Source organism: Mustela putorius, unplaced genomic scaffold (genome assembly GCF_011764305.1).
Source record: "Mustela putorius furo isolate JIRA1106 unplaced genomic scaffold, ASM1176430v1.1 tig00003834_pilon_pilon_pilon, whole genome shotgun sequence".
Taxonomy (NCBI): Eukaryota; Metazoa; Chordata; class Mammalia; order Carnivora; family Mustelidae; genus Mustela; species Mustela putorius.
The window spans coordinates 80,997,362-81,016,759 of NW_025421987.1; the positions used below are offsets into that span (position 1 = coordinate 80,997,362).

The window sequence follows — 19,398 nt, forward strand, 5'->3', positions numbered from 1 at the left end:
ATGGATAATATTTTATAACACCTGCTGTGATTCCATCTGAAATCTGACAGAGCTGGTGAATACGGAAGCGAGGTAGGGCATCTCCTGCAGGCCGGTGCAGCATTGCAAGAATGGAAGACCAGCGACCCAGTGAGGAAAAACCAAGTATTGCAGCGGCTATGCAGAAAATTCTTGCAGCTTGGAGATTACAAAGAATTTCTGAAAGGGCATTTATTTTTATTGATCTGGATTTAGAGGCAACCACTGAGCATCTACTAAGGGCTCAATAAGTTTACATATATGTTAACTCAATATCTTTTTATTTTTAGGTTGATAGACAGGAGGAGAATGCTGGCTTAGGCGGGAAAATTGCAAGCATTGATTGCTTGGGTATGTTATGCCCTTGAGAACTGGCAGACAGACAATAACCTTGAGTTGCTGTTGTTTTTGTTGTTTTTTTTTTTTTAACCCGACTGGCTATAAGTAATGTTAATGTAGGCTGAACCAAGACTTAAGGGAAAACATGTTAGGCTACAGAGGAGAAATATTAACACCCAAAAAAAAAAACCAAAAGCAAAACCAAAACCCTCACATATTTTATATTTTACAAAGTAGATTCTGCTGGGTCAGTGTTTTTCTTTTAATGGGTTTTCTACCAATTTTCCTAATTATGAAGAATGGAAGACAAGCTGCCACAGTGTAAGTCTCACCACAAAGGAAACAATGTCATTATTACTGAGGATGCGCAGTTCCCTGACATTGTTCTCTTGGGATATTAAATAGGTTTCCTCTTTCAACAGTCTCTTCCTCTGACAATTCATACATTAAGGCCAACAATCTTAGCGCCCTGTAACAATTGGCTGATTAAAATTATTAAAGACTTGGGGTGTCTGGGTGGCTCAGTGAGTTGGGCCTCTGCCTTTGGCTTAGATCATGATCTCAGGGTCCTGGGATCGAGCCCCACATCATGCTCTCTGCTCAGCAGGGAGCCTGCTTCCCCTCGCTCTCCCTGCCTGCCTCTCTGCCTACTTGTGATCTTTCTGTCAAATAAATAAATAAAATCTTTTTAGAAAGTAAAATAAAATTATGAAAGACTTAAGTGTGTACTGTTATCTGCATTAACAAGCCATTAGTTAAGACATACCAAGTAACTCTGAAGTTCAGTTTGTTTGAAGTTCATTATGATGGTTTATTATCATATAAAGTAACATGTCCAGTGATTTATCAAGAGAATAAGCTAACCTAAAATTATGAATGAATGAATGATCTGTTTTATAATATCTTTTCAAATTATCAAATGAAGCAAAACCCTTATTTTAAACAAAAACAGCCAAGAATAAGCTTCCAGTATTTTCTCAAGCTGTCTTCTCTGTGTTGTTCTACTGACGACCCCCCTGCACTCCACTGTGTTCTTTATGGGTGGAGACGTTCACAGTATCTCAGGCCTCCCTGAAGGCTAGAAGTATCGTTCTCATTCACCCTACTGAGCTGTTCTGTTTTCTGATGAACTCTGAAATAGTAGGAAAAATATATTACTTTTTCAACCCAACTCTACATGTATGGAAGAGATTGGAGATAGCATTGAAGAGAGATAGCAATACATGTAATCTACTTAAGCTGGTATATATAAATTTCTATGCTTTTAAATTGTGAACAGATTTAAATGGATTACTGTATTATGAACACAAAAGTATTGCTTCAATGTTTAATTATTACCAAAGTATCACATATTTTATAGCTCATCAGCTTTATTAGTCAAACACAGCATAAAACCACAGAGTGGAAATGGAAATGTGGTTTAGGATTTGATATGTATCTATGTAGTGAGAGCTGTAACGATGGGACAACAGTTAACATAGAGTATTTAGTGCATTGTGCTAGATGTGTTAGATGAACTATCTTAGGGGTTGGTAACTCTACAAGGGGTCTAATGGTAAACATGCTCTCCAGCTTAGTCACACAGTCTCTGTCATAACAACTCAACTTGTCTCTACAGAGCAAAAGCAGCCATAAGTGAATAACCAATAAGCCAGGCTATGTTCTAGGAAAGCTTAGTTTATGGTCATTAAAATGCAAATTTCATATAATTTTCACATGTCACAAAATATTATTCATAAAAATATTTAAAAAATATTTTTTTAATATTGGGTAGCTCAGTTTGTTGAAGGTCAGTCTCTTGGTTTCCACTCAGGTCCTGATCTCAGGGTCCTCAGATGGAGCCTGATTGGGGTCTGTTTAAAATTCTCTCCCTCTGCCCCTCCCCCCACCCCAACCTTACTTGCAAGTGCCCACTCTCTCTCTCTAAAATAAAATAAATCTTAGGGACACTTGTTTGGCTCATCAGTTAAGGATCTGCCTTCCACTCGGGTCACAATCCCAGAGTCCTGGAATCAAGTTCTGCATCCGGCTCCATGCTCAGTGGGGAGCCTGCTTCTCCCTGGGCCTACTGCTCCCCCTGCTTATGCTCTTTCTCTGACAAACAAATAATTTCTTTTTTTTTTAAAAGTGTTTATTTTGTAAGATTTATTTATTTTAGAGAGAGATAGAGAGCGTGCACAAGCCTGAGGGGCAGAGGGAAAAGGAGAAACTCCAGCTAACTCAGCACTCAGAGCAGAGCCCCAGGCAGGGTATCATCTCCTGACCCTGAGATCAGGACCTGAGCCTAAACAAGAGTCAGACACTTAACTATGCCACCCAAGTGCCCCTCTAAAAAACCATTTAAAAGTGGAATAATCTTTCTTAGCTCACAGACCACAGGAAAACAGAAAGTAGGTTAGTTGTGGCCATGGGCAATGGTTTATAGAACTCTGCATTACCTCCTTGGGTTAATGGGGGTTTCCTAAATGATCAGATATACTGTGATTATACTGTTAAGTGAATGGGAAAGTTCCTCACTAGCATTGTTCCTCACCCTACTATCACTTTCTGCCAGCTGCTGGCACTGAGACTTACCAGGCTTTATTCCATTGTTCCTAAGGTTAAGAGCAGCCTCTATGTCTTAGACTCTAGACAAACCAACTGAAGAACTGCTTTCAACTACAAGAATATACAATCCTTCTTAAGGGTTTGAGTTGGAGTAACACGACCCCATTTGGGCGTTTTTATAGGTTGAGCTGCTTGCAATGTGGCCAACAGGCAAGGCAATTAAGTTATTGCAGTAATTCAGGGGGAAAGATGATAGTGACCTGGACTGGTCTGGTAAAAATAGGAGAGTAAGAACAGTAGATGGACTGAGTATGTATTTTGTATTAGGTACTTGCTTGGATGAGGATTGTTTCACACTTGTCTCACAAGATAAAAGAAATTGCTGATACCTCTAAAAATAATATTTAAAGTGCTACCTAAATTTAGTTGGGGAAGTATATAGCATATCATCTCTTTCCTCTTTTAATTATTTTTTTAAAAAGATTTTATTTATTTATTTTTTTGACAGAGAGAGCCACAGCGAGAGAGGGAACAGAAGCGGGGGGGTGGGGGGGTGGGGGGGGGGGGGGAGGAAGAAGCAGGCTTCCCACCAAGCAGGGAGCCCAATGCGGGACTCCATCCCAGTACCCTGGGATCATGACCTGAATCGAAGACAGACACTCAACGATTGAGCCACCCAGGCGCCCCTCTTCTTTTAATTATTAATAACCATTTCAAAAATTGCGGGATCCTATTGGTTTGTCTGATTTACTGTTCCCTACCCTAAAGTTGAGCATAACATTTTAAGTTTTTTAACATAAAGGTTAGCTGAAAGTACATTTCCTGGGGAAAAAAAAATTCTGCATTCTCCACAGTCCAATTAGGAATTGCTGCGTGGAGACACTTTCTATTCCTAGACTGTTTTCCAGAGGTTTACTTTAGGTTAAAGGACTCCCTCCTGTACTCAGCCACCAGCCACACCCCTGGACCCACCCCGACACTTCCCTGCAGTCTGGCTCCTCCCTCTCCGGCTCCCTCAGGCTTACTCTCCCGCCCACCCGGGAAGCTCCGCCCCAGCCTCCCCCAACCCCCTCCCACGCCGCCAGCCTGCGGCCGGTTCCGCAACCCAACTCCTACCCTCCTTCCGTCGCTTTCTCTTTTCCCCCGCCTCCCTGGCTACCTTCGATTGGCTAAACTGGCTATGCCGCGGCAGGGATGCAGCAGAGACTCGTTCTGATTGGCTAAAGGGTATCCGGGCCTCTCATGATTGGCCGATAATACCAGACAGCAAGTGTGACTGAGCTCCGGGGTGTGTGGACGCCGCTTTGTTGCCTGAGGGGGGTGGCGGTGGAAGTTCAGGGGGTAGGGGGCTAGTGCTTCTCAGGACCCGCACCCGCGGCCGTCGCAGTCACTTCGCCCGGTAGCCTTTAGCGTAGGAGTCGCGCGGACAACAGCCATGAGCGGCGGGGTGTACGGGGGAGGTGAGTGAGTGCGGCCGGACGAGAGAGCGCGCCTTTTTAGCGTGTGGGATTTGTAACCGCCGCCCCCAGCCCTCCTCTCCCCGGCGGCCCCTTCCGGTCTCCCCCGCGCAGGACCCCAGCCTCTCCGCCCCATCCCCGCCCCGTGCTCTGCCCGCCCCCGGAGCCCACCCGGCTCGGCGAGAGCCTCGGGGCGCCGGGAGTCGCCGCCGCCTGCGGTTCCTCGGCCCCCGAAGGAGCAGGGTTTTGGGGGTGCGTGCCGGTCTCCGCCTGGGCGGGCACTCCATCCTGAGGGGTCGGGCCCGGAGCCCCGGCTTGAGTGGCCGGGCGTAGGGTCGCATCTTCCCCGGGGGTCTCCACAACTCGGCTACCTCGGGGCGCGCGCGCGCGCGTTTAAACTTGGGAGGTCCCAGCAGTTTGTAAGCGGGGACGGAGGGTTTCCGCGTCGTCCTGTGGAGGGTAGCGCGAGCTGCGAGAGGTACCACTGATTGGAGGAGTGGCGGCCACTCAGGACGCAGCCTCTTCTGGTTCCGCGCTCGACTGCCTCACACCTTTCAGTAACTCCTGCCTGTTGGCTGCCTGTGGGTTCCCCGGAGTTCCTGGTGGGAACACCTGTAGCCTTGGGTCGGCTGTGGTGTAGTGGAAGGATAAGCGCGGGCCTGGGGGTTACACAGACCTGGCTTGTCCTTCCAGTCTCACCATTTATGGAGCCCTTTGACGTTCGCCAAGTTGCTTAGCCTTTCCCAACTTGAGGCTCCTCGTTTTGGGAATGGGAATTCCTACCCAGTGGGGTTGGTTGTGAAGGTTCCGTGAGATAACGATACCCTGGGTACACCAAGTGTGGCCCATGGATCGGCCGTGTCCGCGTCGCCTGCAAGCTTTTGAGCAATGCAGCATCTCAAGCCCCACTCGAAACGCACTGAATCAGAGCTTTCGTTCTTGCTAGAGGGGTAGGAAGCACTGATGTATATGATTCTGGTTTTTGCTGTGTTCGAGGAGTTTAGAAAACAAGACAGATCTAGAGCGTTGCTTTTGTTAGGGTGTCTGTTAAGGTTATTGTTTCTGAAGAGGATGGCGTTTTACAGGTAAGGGATAGAAATGAGGTTTCCAAAGTTCTTAGTAGTTTTTGAAATGTAGCTTGAGTTTCTTTGCGGTAGTATGCTGATCCTCATCCTTTTCTTCCCCGTTTATGTTCTTGGTTTTGATTTCTCAAATGTGAGAGTCAGTAGTTTCCCATTTTTTGCTTTGGAGAAAGCCCAGTGGATCTTCATGATTTACTTCTTTCCCATCTGAAGATGCCATCCTGACCAAAAAACTGGGTGTTTATGCCTTTGCCTCTTGGAGGCTGTTGGCTTTGTTTTGACCTTTAGGTTCACTGATCCAAAGACCTAGAAACTGTTAGTGAGTTTTTCCTTAGAAGGCGTTGTTTAATTTGACTGAGGTAAAAATGGATACCAACAAATGCTAGTAGCAAACTTTTTTTTTTTTTAAAGATTTTATTTATTTGACAGAGAGAGATCACAAGTAGGCAGAGAGAGAGAGAGGAGGAAGCAGGCTCCCTGCTGAGCAGAGAGCTGGATGGGGGACTCTATCCCAGGACCCTGAGATCATGACCTGAGCCGAAGGCAGCGGCTTAACCCACTGAGCCACCCAGGCGCCCAGTAGCAAACATTTTTTGAGTGCATGCTTTGTACTAAGAGCTCTTCCAGAGACTTTTCATGTGTTGCGTTTAATATGTGCATGAACTCCATCGGCAGTAGCCCTAGGAAATGATACTGCTATTCTCATATAATGGAGTAAGAAAATAAGGTATGGAAAAGACAAAGTAACTGGCCCAGAGTTACATAACTTCCGAATAAGTGGTGAACAAGAATCTCTGGGATGAAGAAAAAGGCATTTCAATAAAACCCTTTCCTATTTTAAAAAAAATTTTTGGTTTTTTCTCCGTAGGTCATTTTTCAGTTATATAGCCACAGCATATTCACGTATGTTTTAGGTCTTCAGAATAAACGTCCTCTGTCTCATAGGCTTATGGAGAGGAATATGTCTTAAAGCCTATTTTGTATGTAAAATACTTTAAACTCAGAAAAATAAGTGTATGATTTTTGTGTTTCAAAACAGTAGGCAGAGAGGCAGGCAGAGAGAGAGGGAGGAGTAGGCTTCCCGCTGAGCAGAGAACCAGATGCAGGGCTCAATCCTAGGACCCTGAGATCATGACCTGAGCTGAAGGCAGAGGCTTAACCAACTGAGCCACCCAGGCGCCCCATTAGCCTGTATTTTTAACTTGCTTGCTTATTTAAAAGATCTTAGCAGTTTAAATATTAAAATTTATAACTATCTTATTCTAATAATGATTTCTGACTAGATCTGACATTGATCTTTAGCTTGGGTATAATGCATAATTCATACTTTGGAAAAAATATGGAAATGCAGATTTCTATACTTTCTAACTGATTTCTGGGCCTACTCATTGCTCCTTTGACCATTTTTCATGGTTCTTCTTTTCTTCAAACTCGCATTATAAAAAGAAGCAATCCACTCCTGATAAATTGTGTTTCATCATTCCTGCACCCTCTCACTCCCAAATCTCTAATCTTAAAAATTTCTCAAGACCATCATCCCCATGAGTTGGGGCATCCTTTTCCAAACACACAAACAAAAAAATAAATAAAATGCTTTCTTCCAAAGTCATTTGCCTTCAGTATTATATGGGAATGTTTTAAGACCAGGTTAGAAAATTGCCACCATTGCTTCATGTTTTCCCAGAAAAATAACCACACCTCTAAATATGAAAGCCATTTACTTTGTGGAAAAACATCAATATCCTCAGAGAAGTGAAAACAGTGTTTTTTGAAGCAAAGGGATCCAGCGGATTTTTTTCCGTTAGAAATTGTATCCTGGTTTTTAAATATCCAGACCTCCATGGTTATGGTTTAAGTCCCCTATCTCCCTTTGCCATTCTCCTATTTTGGGTTTGTTGGCACTTAGTACAAGATACAGGAAATAGATCTATTTCCCATCCTTTGAAAAAGGAAAATAGGCAGATGCAAAATTCCAAGAATCAAGAGTGTCACTCAGATTAAAATTCTACTCTGTCTAGTTCCCCCCCCCCAAAATAGTTTGCCATCTAATTAGGACAGGAGCATAATAGATTTGTTAGATTTTTTTCATTTCATTTCACTCAAAAAACAGTTTTTGAGTGCTTATTATGTGCCAGGCAGGTATAGCCTCTACGATGCTTAGCCTTATAGGTGACTCAGTCAAATAAATAAACACCATATTTTACCTGTTTTTAGTTGTATATTCCCCCCGCCCAAATTTTAAAGAGCTGAAGTTGGAATATTTCTCTCTCCTTTTGTGGGTTTTTCTACTTTACATATTTAAAATTTAGAAAATTTTAATTCCAGTCTAATTAACATGGAACATTTCTTGATGGTTTGGCAGAGTTTAATTGGCAGCATGCTTTTTTTTTCTTTGTGATGCGTGAAATAATGGTGCATCTTATTTATACCATATGATGAGAATTGGGTGACATGGTGAGAAAGGGTAACTAATTCAACATAGTGCATTCAGTAATGACAATATGTAGAAGTTACAAAGGTAGAACATAGAAGAAAGTTATTAACTCAGTATGGGGAAGTCAGAGAACTTCACAAGAGAGGTTTTGGGGATGGTGGAGGAAGAGTAGAGAAGGACCGCATATGCAAAGGGTAGCTTAGTGAGCGCACATGGTGGTAATGCTAGTATGTGAGGTGGGATATAGGACTACTGTCACATTTTGCTAAGCCTTGAATATGAACTCAGTGGAATGATTTGAATTTTATTTTGTAGATGTTGGGAAACCACTGAGTGATACTCTTTTTATTGAAGGATTTATGTACCCATATGTTCAGAGTTACAATTTTGAAAGATAACAGTGCAGCAGATTGATTGGGGATGGAGAAGGTGAAGAGATGGGAAACGGTACTTATAGGGAATCGTAATAATTCCCTGTTGAGATAGTTTGGTTCGGGGGGCTTCTGGGTGGCTTAGTTGGTTGAGCATCTAACTCTTGATTTCTGCTCAGGTCATGATCCTGGGATCGTTGTATCAAGCCCCACCTTGGACTCTGTGCTTTCAGGAGTCTGCTTGAGATTCTCTTCCTCTCTCTCTCTGCCCCTCCCCTACGTGTGTGTGTGTGTGTGTGTGTGTGTGTGTCCATTGCCCATGCACTTGCACTCCCATATTTTTTAAAAGAAGAGCTTGACCCAAGACAGTGGCAATGGTAGTAAAGAAGAGGGTAATTGAGAAATATTTAGCATAAATGTTTTGCAAAACTTTTTGAGAGGTATGAAAAATGTGAAGGCATTCACAATTCTCAGCGTTTTGCCTCTGCTGACTAGGCCACAAATTATGATAGCACGGCTGAGACTAGGTTAGGTAGGATGGGGAACAGAAGACAGTGCTTCAGATATGTTGAGTTTGAGGTACCAGTGGGCCATCAGGAGGAATTGATGTTGTACACTAAGAAGTTTGAGATGTGACCTTTTGGCTCTCTGAGTAGCACCACAGCAGTTGTTAAGAACAAGTGCCTTAGTAAAGGGGCTAGAAGGGGACCCAAGAAAAAAGCAGTTGATCTGTTTTCTAAGAAAAATTGGTTTTATGTGAAAGTACCACCTGTGTTCAGTGTTAAGAAGTACAGGAAAAACACTAGTCAAGAGAACTTAATGGAGCCAAAATCGCATCTGAAGGCCTAGGTATCATGTTTTTGAAGTGAGCCTTGCTGATCTACAGAATGACGAACTTGCATTTATTTTTACTGCTTATTTTTTTAAAGATTTATTTATTTGAGAGAGAGTGTGTGCGCTTTGCAGCGGGGAGTGGTGTAGGGTAGGGCAGAGAGAGTCTTAAGCAGACTTTGCACTCAGCATGGAGCAGGGGTGGCATTGGGGGAAGTGGGGGAATCCACCACAACCTTAGCAGAAACCAAGAACCTGATGCTTAACCCTCTGCACCATGCGGGTGCCCCGATATAGTTGGTTGGATATGAGCCACCAGGCCAAGAATCTGTTTAAAATTTGGACATTTAATGGTAACAAAAAATCTTATTTGTAACATTTTTTAAAAAGTTTGAGATATGGATCTAGATGAAGGTGAGGACTTGAGAGATTTGAGATGGAATCTTATTTAATTAATTAATTTATTTTTAAAGATTTTATTTATTTATTTGACAGAAAGAGATCACAAGGAGGTAGAGAGGCAGACAGAGAGAGGAAGGAAAGCAGGTTCCCTGCCGAGCAGAGAGAGCCTGACGTGGGGCTCAATCCCAGGACCCTGGGATCATCACCTGAGCCAAAGGCAGAGGCTTTAACCCACTGAGCCACCCAAGTGCCCCTGTGATCTATTTTAAAACATTACAAGAAAGGAGTCATAAGTGTCCTGATGTGCTGTATTTGTTTGCTAGGGCTGCTGTAACAAAGTACCACAGACTGTGTGGCTTAAATAACAGAAATTAATTTTCTCTCTATTCTGGAAGCAAGAAATCTGGTATCAAAGTGTTGGCCGAGTCGTCTTCTTTGGAGGTCTTTCTCCTTGGCTCATAAGCACTCTCTTCTCCCTGTGTCTTCACATGGTCTTTCCTCTGCATATCTGTATCCAATTGTCCTCTTCATGCCAAAACACCAGTCATAGTGGGTTAGGGGCCATTCTAACTATCTCATTTTAATTTAATTGCCTCTTTAAATTAAGACCTTGATCTCTAAATAGAGTCATGTTCTAAGATACTAGGAGTTAAGACTTCAACATAGGAATTTTAGGGAAAAACAATTCAGCCCAGAGCTTTGTGAAAGAGGTCCATGATACAGAAAAGGTTAAGAGCCCTGTCGTAGGACAAAAGATTGATCCTTGAGAAAGGTAATTCATTTGTTTAGTTAGGATATTTCTTTAGCGAGTATTCTGATTAGTCAGTGTTAACGTTTCTTAATTCATATTCATTGGGTAACTTTACTCTTTGTTCCTGAATGTACAGCTATGGTGATAACAAATGCACCCCTACTTTCAGACAAAATTATTTGGATCAGAGGGTTGTATAGAGAATGGAATTACTTTGTGAAACGTAGTAAGTGCAGAAACCTCCTTTCAAATTAGAAGTAAAAATAGGTAGCTCTTCAGTTTATTTGAATAAAAATGAGATCATTATTCTGTAAGGACACCATCTCTAAACTACGAATATCTGTATAACCACTGATTTTTTTTATTTTAAAACTTAATTTTTAGTACGTAAGACATACTAAAAATGTGTAAGTTTATGTGTGATAAATAGATGTAGTATTTTACTGTATTTGCCTGAGATATTTTAAGAAGTAGAACGTTATTGATATAGAGTCCCCTCCTCTCCCTCCTTAGAAGAAGCCACAGAACTGAAGTTGTAGGTAACATTCCCAGACCCCATACAGATTTTATGCTTTTACTCAGTTTATGTGTCCATAATGAATTAAATAGTATGATAACGTGTGTGTGTATGTGTGTGTGTGTATGTGTGTGTGTGTGTGTGTGTGTATTAACTAGCTGTTCAAACTAACCATTTTTTGGAGATTTATCCGTATTAATATATGTAGATCTAGATCATTCATTTTACCTGCTGTATAATATTTCATGGTGTGAATAAATTATAGTTTATCTGTCTCCATTCTGAGAGACTATTAGATTATTTCTATTTTTTCCTGTGACGAGCGGTGTGATGATGATAATGGTAATAGTGGCTACCACCTGCTGTGATTATTATGTGCAGGTACTGTTCCAGGTGATTACATGCATTATAGCATTTAACATGTTTAATTATTCAAGCATTCTGTGAGATAGGAACTATTATTATGCACATTTACATATGAGAAAACTGAGGCAGAGAAGTTAGAAATCACCCAAGGTCACATAGCTAGTAAACATTCTAAAATGTGTCTCCTTTTGGTATGTGTGTGAGAGTTTCTCTAGAGAAGATAAAAGTGTAATGTGTATGCACATTTTAAACTTTAATGCATATGACTGAATTGTACATTGTGGTCTTACCAGTTTACAGCTTTTATAAGCAAATGTGTAGGAGCTCTTCTTTGCCTATATCTTTGACAACACTCGATCTTATCAGGTGGATTTTGCCAATTTAATGGAGATAAATAATAGTTCTTTATACTTTTTAAGGATTGAAAAAAATTCTTACTTGAACAATTAGTGTCTGGAAAATCCAGGTGTTTTGTTTTTGGAGGCATGTTGTTTTGGGTGAAATATTTTTAAAGTATAATTAAAGGCTATTCTCTGGATATGAATGTGAAAAAAAAATTACCAGCTTTCTTCCTCAGCATTAAACTTTATTAAAAATCTTTGAAATGTGCAAACTTTGATAACTTCATTTTCATGATTTTTACTTGGTCTGTATAATTACATCTTTTTTTTTTTTTTTCCAAGATTTTATTTATTTATTTGACAGAGAGAGAGAGATCACAAGTAGGTGGAGAGTCAGGCAGAGAGAGAGAGAGAAGCAGGCTCCCACTGAGCAAAGAGCCCGATGCAGGGCTCGATCCCAGGACACTGAGATCATGACCTGAGCCGAAGGCAGCGGCTTAATCCACTGAGCCACCCAGGCGCCCCAGTATAATTACATCTTAAACTCTTATTCTTCGGAGTCCCTCTTTTTCTTGGAGTTTTGCTAAGTTTCTTCTCTAATTGCATGGGATGTAATTTCCCTTAATATCTGAAAAAATGGTACCTAAGTATACTGAATATCTTCCCTTTGCCCCTCCAGATCTACTTTCCACCCATTCATCCTCTTTGTGCCTGGAAAGGCTGATCGTATTTCCTACTCTATGCCTCTTGTCCTGGTAGAACTATTAATAGGGAGCCCTTTTCGCACTCAGAAGTGGCCCAATTGGGTGATAAACTGTGAGATGACGTGAGCCGATGGAGAGTGGGGGAGAGAGAGGTTGGCATATTTATTAGCCTGGTTCCATCCCCTCAGGGTTAGCCATGGCTCACTGCATTCCTCAACTGAAGTCAGAGCTCGTTGTCAGGTAGCCCTCCAAACACAACTTTCTCTGGGTTCTGGTAACAGTTCTTCTCCATGTTTCTTCAGTTCTAAGGATGGTATTATTAGTGCTAGGGTACCATACTATCCCTTTTGGTTTTCCTGTATTATCCCCACATCTTTGTAAATAGCCCGTTTGAGAAGTAAGGTCTTGCAAATTACCCAATTTTAGTGTACTGTCTCATTGCTGATTGAACTTATACTGATACAATTATGACTTGTTATATTTTAACTAAATGAATCTTTAAGATGTATTTAAAACTAGGTTCAAGCTAGTAATAATATGAATGTAATACCTGCTTTAATTTGTAATAGAGGTTTCATATACTTTCTCATTTTAAGCACATTAAGTGCTCTTAATTTTCATATGATACCTGTAGGTTGTTAATGTTAATTATCCTTTCATCTTTTCAGATGAAGTTGGAGCTCTTGTTTTTGATATTGGATCCTACACTGTGAGAGCTGGTTATGCTGGTGAAGACTGTCCCAAAGTAAGTGTAGTATTAGTTAATTGGATATGAAAAGTCCATTTATGTAGAATTAAATTCATGCAGAAATTCTGACTCAATTACAGTAAAAGACTTCAGTTGGAAAAAAATGACTACTTGATAAAAGCAGGCAAAACTGATTTCAAAAAAAAAAAAAAGCAGGTAAAACTTGTATTATCATGTTCTTGACTCTTGCAGGTGGATTTCCCCACAGCTATTGGTATGGTGGTAGAAAGAGATGATGGAAGCACCCTGATGGAAATCGACGGCGATAAAGGCAAACAGGGTGGCCCCACCTATTATATAGATACTAATGCCCTGCGTGTTCCCAGGGAGAATACGGAGGCCATTTCACCACTAAAAAATGGGATGGGTACGATCTTTGCTTCTGTGGATTTGATTTATAGAATATACATGCTGTGTTTTAGACATAAAACTTGTAAGTTGACTATCGGTTATTTTATTATTTTTATTCCACAAACTGATGTTCCGGCACCAAGAATACAAAGAGGCATCAAGCATGTTCCTCTTCCTTAAGAGACTCGTAGGGTAGATAGATATAAATATATAATAAATATACAAATATTTGTATATTTCTATAGTTATGTTTGATAAGCAGTGGGATTAGAAAGGAGGGGTATTTAACTCTGTCATTGGGGGTCAGTAATGGTTTTCATAAAGGAGGTAACGTTTGTATTGGATCTTGATCAATAAGTAAAGATGAGCCTGACTGGAAGGCTGGCGTATGTAAAGGGGTGGGGCTGTGGAAAAAGCCTACCTGTTTAGAAAGATCATCAATTAAGTATAGCTGTAACAGTGGATGCATTAGGACCAGTTGCAGGAAAGGTGAGCATGGAGCAGTAATAATAAGGCTTGTAAACCATGCCAAGGGTGTATTAAGCTGGCAGCTCTGAAAGGTAACCCCAAAGGAGTTTAAACAGAGGTGTGAAATATTCATACCTGCCAGCTGGAGAGATTGTAAAAGCAGTATGTAGGCTAGATTGGAAGGTGTTAATAGAAACAGGAGGATCAGGTAGGGAGGTGAGAATTCAGATGAAAAGTGAAGAGGGTTGAAATTTTATCACTGATGGTGGAGATCCTGAGGTGGCTTTGGGAGAGATATCAAAGAGGTGAAAGAGGTGAGTTGAAAAAGTTTCTTCAATTTTTGATGGAAGTGATTGGGTACCATTCGTTGAAGTAGGATAGAATGGGAAGGAGCAAGTTTTACAGTCTTTTTTTTTTTTTTTTTTTTTTTAAATTTTATTTATTCATCAGAGAGAGAGAGGGGGAGAGAGCAAGCACAGGCAGACATGCAGAATCAGAGGGAGAAGCAGGTCCCTGAAGTAGGATGTGGGACTCGATAGAATGGGATCATGACCTGAGCCGAAGGCAGCTGCTTAACCAACTGAGCCACCCAGGCGTCCCAGTTTTACAGTCTTAACAGACAAGTATATTACATGAGATCACTTTTAGGTTCATTTATTCACGAGAAGGACTCACAGGACTCAGCATATAGTTGTATTCATGGCTAAGATTTATTACATTGAGAGGATACAAAGCAAAATAGATAGGAAAAAAGGACATCAAGTGAAGTCCAGAGGAAACCAGTGCAAACTTCCCAGTCTTCTCACAATGGAGTCAGGGAGGATGTACTTAATTCCTCTAGTGATGAGATGTAATGTGTGTTGTCTACCAGAGGAGCTCATTGGAGAGGATTTTTACTGTGGTGGTCACATAGGGACCCTGCGCCTTGCATGTACTAAAATCCAAGGCTCTCAGAGGGAAAGAAAGTGTTCAGCATAAACGACATTGTACAAACAGTTTAGGCCCAATGAACTACTCTTATTATTTAGGGGAAATTTTATATCAGTGTAGGGAACTGGTTGTCAGTCAAATTCCCAGATACCACTGGGGATCAGCCTTGCAAACAGGTGTTTTTCTGTACAGAGTGTAAATGGGTTTGTTACTGCGTTCAAAGTATTTGAATATAGGTGCTGTTAGAGCAAGTGGGTGAGGAAAATTTTAAGACATGGTGTTGCATTATATTAGCCAGAAAGAATGTGAGGTTTGAGACACGGGTTGAGGATGGGGTTCCTTGTCAGAACTTGTTCTGTATTTAACAGAAAAGAAAAGGTGCCCCTGAAGGAGGAATAGTTAGGGATGTAGGAGAATTAATATTCAGCAGAATGCCAAGGGAAGAACAAGTTCTGGAAGCATGGAAGTGATTAAGTCTCATTCTCAGCTGTGACATTGAGATTTACACTAAGAAGGGAAGAGAAAAGTTACAGTGACTAACAAAGTTCATTTACCAAAACAAACAAAATCCTCCTACACCTGTGGGAGTATGTTGTACAAGTCATGCCATTCTTCTTTGGACAGTGGCAAAACAAATTTTTAAACTGGTGAGCAGTCAGTAGTGTCAGATAATGTTAAAAGAGGTCAAGTGATAGTACAAATGGGAATTTTCCTCTGGATTTGTCCGTTAGAAGGTCATTAGTGACTTATGCAAGTAGTTTTGATGGAACGTTTAGGTGAAAGCCAAATTAAGGCATATTAAATTCCCTGAGGGTTCTTTTTTTGTATCTTTTAATGTTTTTTCAAGCAGATTGTAAGCTTTTTGAATATCATATCTAGATCATACCATTCTTTTGTATGTTCTCCTACCATTTAAATTGCATACTATGCCTCTAGTATGTACTTACTGAATAATATTTTTTTGGTATTTTAGGTCTATTAGATACACCAATTACATTTGGGACAGGTCTACAGATTGTGATACTGTGGGGGCTGAAGGAAACAAAAAGAGTTTCCATATTCGTAGAAAACAAAGATTATGTCTATATAAATACTGTATTACGTTTCTAATTTTAGTATATGAGCTGCCAAAGTGAGCACTAAAGTACTATATTATGAAGTAAATCTATGAAATAAGTAGGTTCTGTTGTTAATGCTAAACTGTAGAAACAGTCTCTAAAAGATTCTGTATTCATCTTCAACTAAGCATTGTTTTCAGGGTGTTAATCTTATATTGTAGTTGAAGACTGGGATAGTTTCCAGGCTATTTTGGATCATACCTACAAAATGCATGTCAAATCAGAAGCCAGCCTGCATCCTGTTCTCATGTCAGAAGCACCGGTAAGACAGACTTTGTTTTCTGAGTTTCTGTAGTTGTTGTTTTTTAAACTCATTTGAAGAATGTTTTCTTTTTCTTTAAAGAGGCATAGAAGTTCATATTTTGAATTTTGAAAATTAGGGAAAGGGGATTAATTTTTACATACTATTATAATTTTTATTATCTCAGTAAGTAAAATATTCAGAGAACAATAACAAAGCACCCTAAATGGGGTTTGGTCCGCCCCCGCCACCAGGGATTTTTGTTGTTGTTGTTTTATTGTGCTGTGTTGGTCACTGTACAGTACATCATTAGTTTTTGATGTAGTGTTCCATGATTCATTGTTTGCGTATAATACCCAGTGCTCCATGCAGTCTGTGCCCTCCTTATTTTTCAGGGATTTGTTTAACATTTGACTTCCTTGGGCTGCTTCCCTTTGGGTTTATGAATTACCCCTGTGCTCCAGAGGCAGGGTGTATCTGCTTGTATACTCTGCTCTCCAAGTGAGAAGTCCAATGTGGAACTAGGGCTGGAAATTACCAGACTGAAGTCTCTTGTGAAATAAATTTGGTACAGAGTCCAAAGAGCCTAGCAGGCTAGCTAACAATCATAAATTATCAACATTTTGTTACTGTTTTTAACCTAGTTTCGTTTAGGAGTACCAGCTCTAAGTAGGAAAATTTGGTGGTTTAAAATTACTAGATTCACTCTTAAGATTTAATAATACTTTATAAGAATCATGATTCTCTTGTACTTTGAAAAGTCTGTATAACTTGTAGAATTCATAGAAACAGACAGTTTTACTTTTTATTAAATGGTAAATTTTAATTGATTTTTACTAAATTTATTTACAAACAAAAATATATATTCTTATGAGGATTATTTTCTGTGGTACTCTATTCTATTTTTAATATTTATATCTTTGTTAATATAGTGCTATATTGAATCTTGAAATAAATCAACTTTTTAGTTTTTAAACAGTAAATAACTTGCATTTCTTTTTCCCCTCTTCTCAAGTGGAATACTAGAGCAAAGAGAGAGAAACTGACAGAATTAATGTTTGAACACTACAATATCCCTGCATTCTTCCTTTGCAAAACTGCAGTTTTGACAGCGTATCCTTTAAAGAGTAATACTCAGCTTTTCTTTCAAAGTAAATGTGGTGCCCTTAAAGGGAATGCCCCCAGCAGGAAGACGTGAGCCAGTTCTTGCTTGTTCAAAAGTTTGGGTTTTTTTCCTCTCTCCTTAATTTTTGGCTGTCTTTTAGTATTTCTTATTGGAATAAATATGCCAGAAGTTATTAGAGGGAAATAAGAAAGAAATGCTCAAATCCTGCTTGTTATCAAGGTTTTTAAAACATTTGTTTTTAGAAGGGGAATGTGAATAGAGGGTAGTGTTTAAGCCAGTTGGATTAAACAAGTTCAAAGATTGCCATTTTCTTTCTCTTCTCCCATTACTATAGAAAAGTGGAAATTAGCTGTAAGTTCACTTAAGATTTAATCATCAATTTAAAAAAAAAATCACCAAATATTTATTGTAGACATGTTAAGGGACAGACCAGGAAATATTATGTCCTTATCTCAAAGAATTTGTAATGTAATATTCTTGTTAAAAGGTAAGTAACAGATTTATATAGTATTTTAAGGGATGCTGGTGGCTCAGTTGGTAAAGTGTCTGCCTTCAGCTTGGGTCATGATGGCAGGATCCTGGGATCGAGTCCCTGAGTAGTTTCCTTGCTCAGCAGCTCCCTGAGCTGCCTGCCGTTCCCCCTCTTTGTGCACATGTGCTCTCACTCTCTTACAAATAAATAAAATCTTAAAAAAAAAAAAAGTACTTCAAAATAACTGGCAAAAGTCATGAAGAAGTACATATTAATTTGATTTTTTCGTATAATAATGGTGGAAGTTCATCAGAGGAAAATAATAGCCTGACAAATCTTTATGAAGAGATTTAAAGGGGTTCCTGGGTGGCCAGTCAGTTAAGCATCTGCCTTCGGCTCAGGTCCTGACCTCAGGGTCCTGGGATCGAGCCTTGAGTCAAGCTTCCTGCTCTGTGGGGAGTCTGCCTGCTGCTCTGCCTGCTTGTGCTCCCTCTCCCTCTCTGTCAAATAAATAAATAAAAATCTTAAAAAAAAAATCTTTATAAAGAAAATAGAATTTATTTGTATGATATAGGGGAAGGAGCCTTGTATTTAGGGTTTAATTTGATATGCTTACAGACTGTGTGATTTTGAATTAAGTACTTAAAACCTAGCTTTACTGGGGCGCCTGGGTGGCTCAGTGGGTTAAGCCGCTGCCTTCGGCTCAGGTCATGATATCAGGGTCCTGGGATTGAGTCCTACATCGGGCTCTCTGCTCAGCAGGGAGCCTGCTTCCCTCTCTCTCTCTCTGCCTGCCTCTCTGTCTACTTGTGATTTCTCTCTGTCAAATAAAGAAATAAAATCTTAAAAAAAAAATGCAAACTATTTAAAAAAAAAGAAACAAAAAAAACCTAGCTTCACTTTTTACTCACTTATGCTGTGTACCTCCCTGGATTGCTGTAATAGTCAAGTAAATTCTACATATATATGAGAATCACTGTGGTAATCTAACGTTGTCTGTAATGGTGTGTTTTGGAGATGATTTTAGCAAGAGTGTGGAGCTAGGAAGTATAAGTGCTTTCTAGTGACTTAGTTTATAGTTGAATTTCTGTTAGACTTCAGAAGGAGTTGTGGAAATAGGTTTGGGTCAAACTGTACGTACCTTGCCTGTCAGATTTTAAAAATTTGAACTTTAGACTCTACTGTACCATTGCAGGTTTTTGAGTAGAACATAGAGAATGCTAGCTAGCACTGTGTGCATTATTTCACTTAATACTCGTAATAACTCTCTCAGGAATGTGGCCGAAGTAAGCAAACTAGTTCAAGTCCATAGTTTGAAAGTGGCTTTACTGAATTTGAACTTAGGTCTGTTTGGCTGTTTCCTTGCAAGGAGTATGTAAACAGAATCGGGCATTGTTCTATTTTTTAACCTTTTATTACGGAAAATTTCTAATACAGAAGAGTATAGAATGTCATATTGAACCTCCATGTGCCTATCGCACAGTTCAATTTTCAAAACATAGCTAACTTGTAGTAGTTAAAACCCTTGCCTCTCCCCTATGATTTTGAAGTAAATTCCAGATTTGATAAAATTTTATCCATAGAAACTTTGGCATGTATCTCTAAAAGATTTTACCTTGCATCTCAAGACAAAAAAAGGAAGTAATAACAACTTCTTAAAAAAACAGTATAGGGTAGGGGCACCTGGGTGGCTCAGTGGTTTAAAACCTCTGCCTTGGGCTCAGGTCACGACCTCAGGGTCCTAGGATTGAGCCCTGTATCAGGCTCTCTGTATATCAATAAAA

The 19,398-nt window shown here is 40.1% G+C and overlaps 1 protein-coding gene across 1 annotated transcript in view; it reads left to right on the forward strand.

Annotated features, from left to right (window-relative positions):
- The first annotated feature begins 4,162 nt into the window (after positions 1–4,162).
- ACTL6A (actin like 6A) overlaps positions 4,163–19,398 on the forward strand; it is a 29,343-nt gene continuing 14,107 nt past the window's right edge. The window contains exons 1-5 of the mRNA XM_004756631.3: positions 4,163–4,364; positions 12,829–12,905; positions 13,101–13,275; positions 15,937–16,037; positions 17,032–17,129. Of these exons, the coding sequence (XP_004756688.1) occupies positions 4,340–4,364; positions 12,829–12,905; positions 13,101–13,275; positions 15,937–16,037; positions 17,032–17,129 (476 nt within the window). The 5' untranslated portion in view covers positions 4,163–4,339. The remainder of the gene's footprint in view (positions 4,365–12,828; positions 12,906–13,100; positions 13,276–15,936; positions 16,038–17,031; positions 17,130–19,398) is intronic.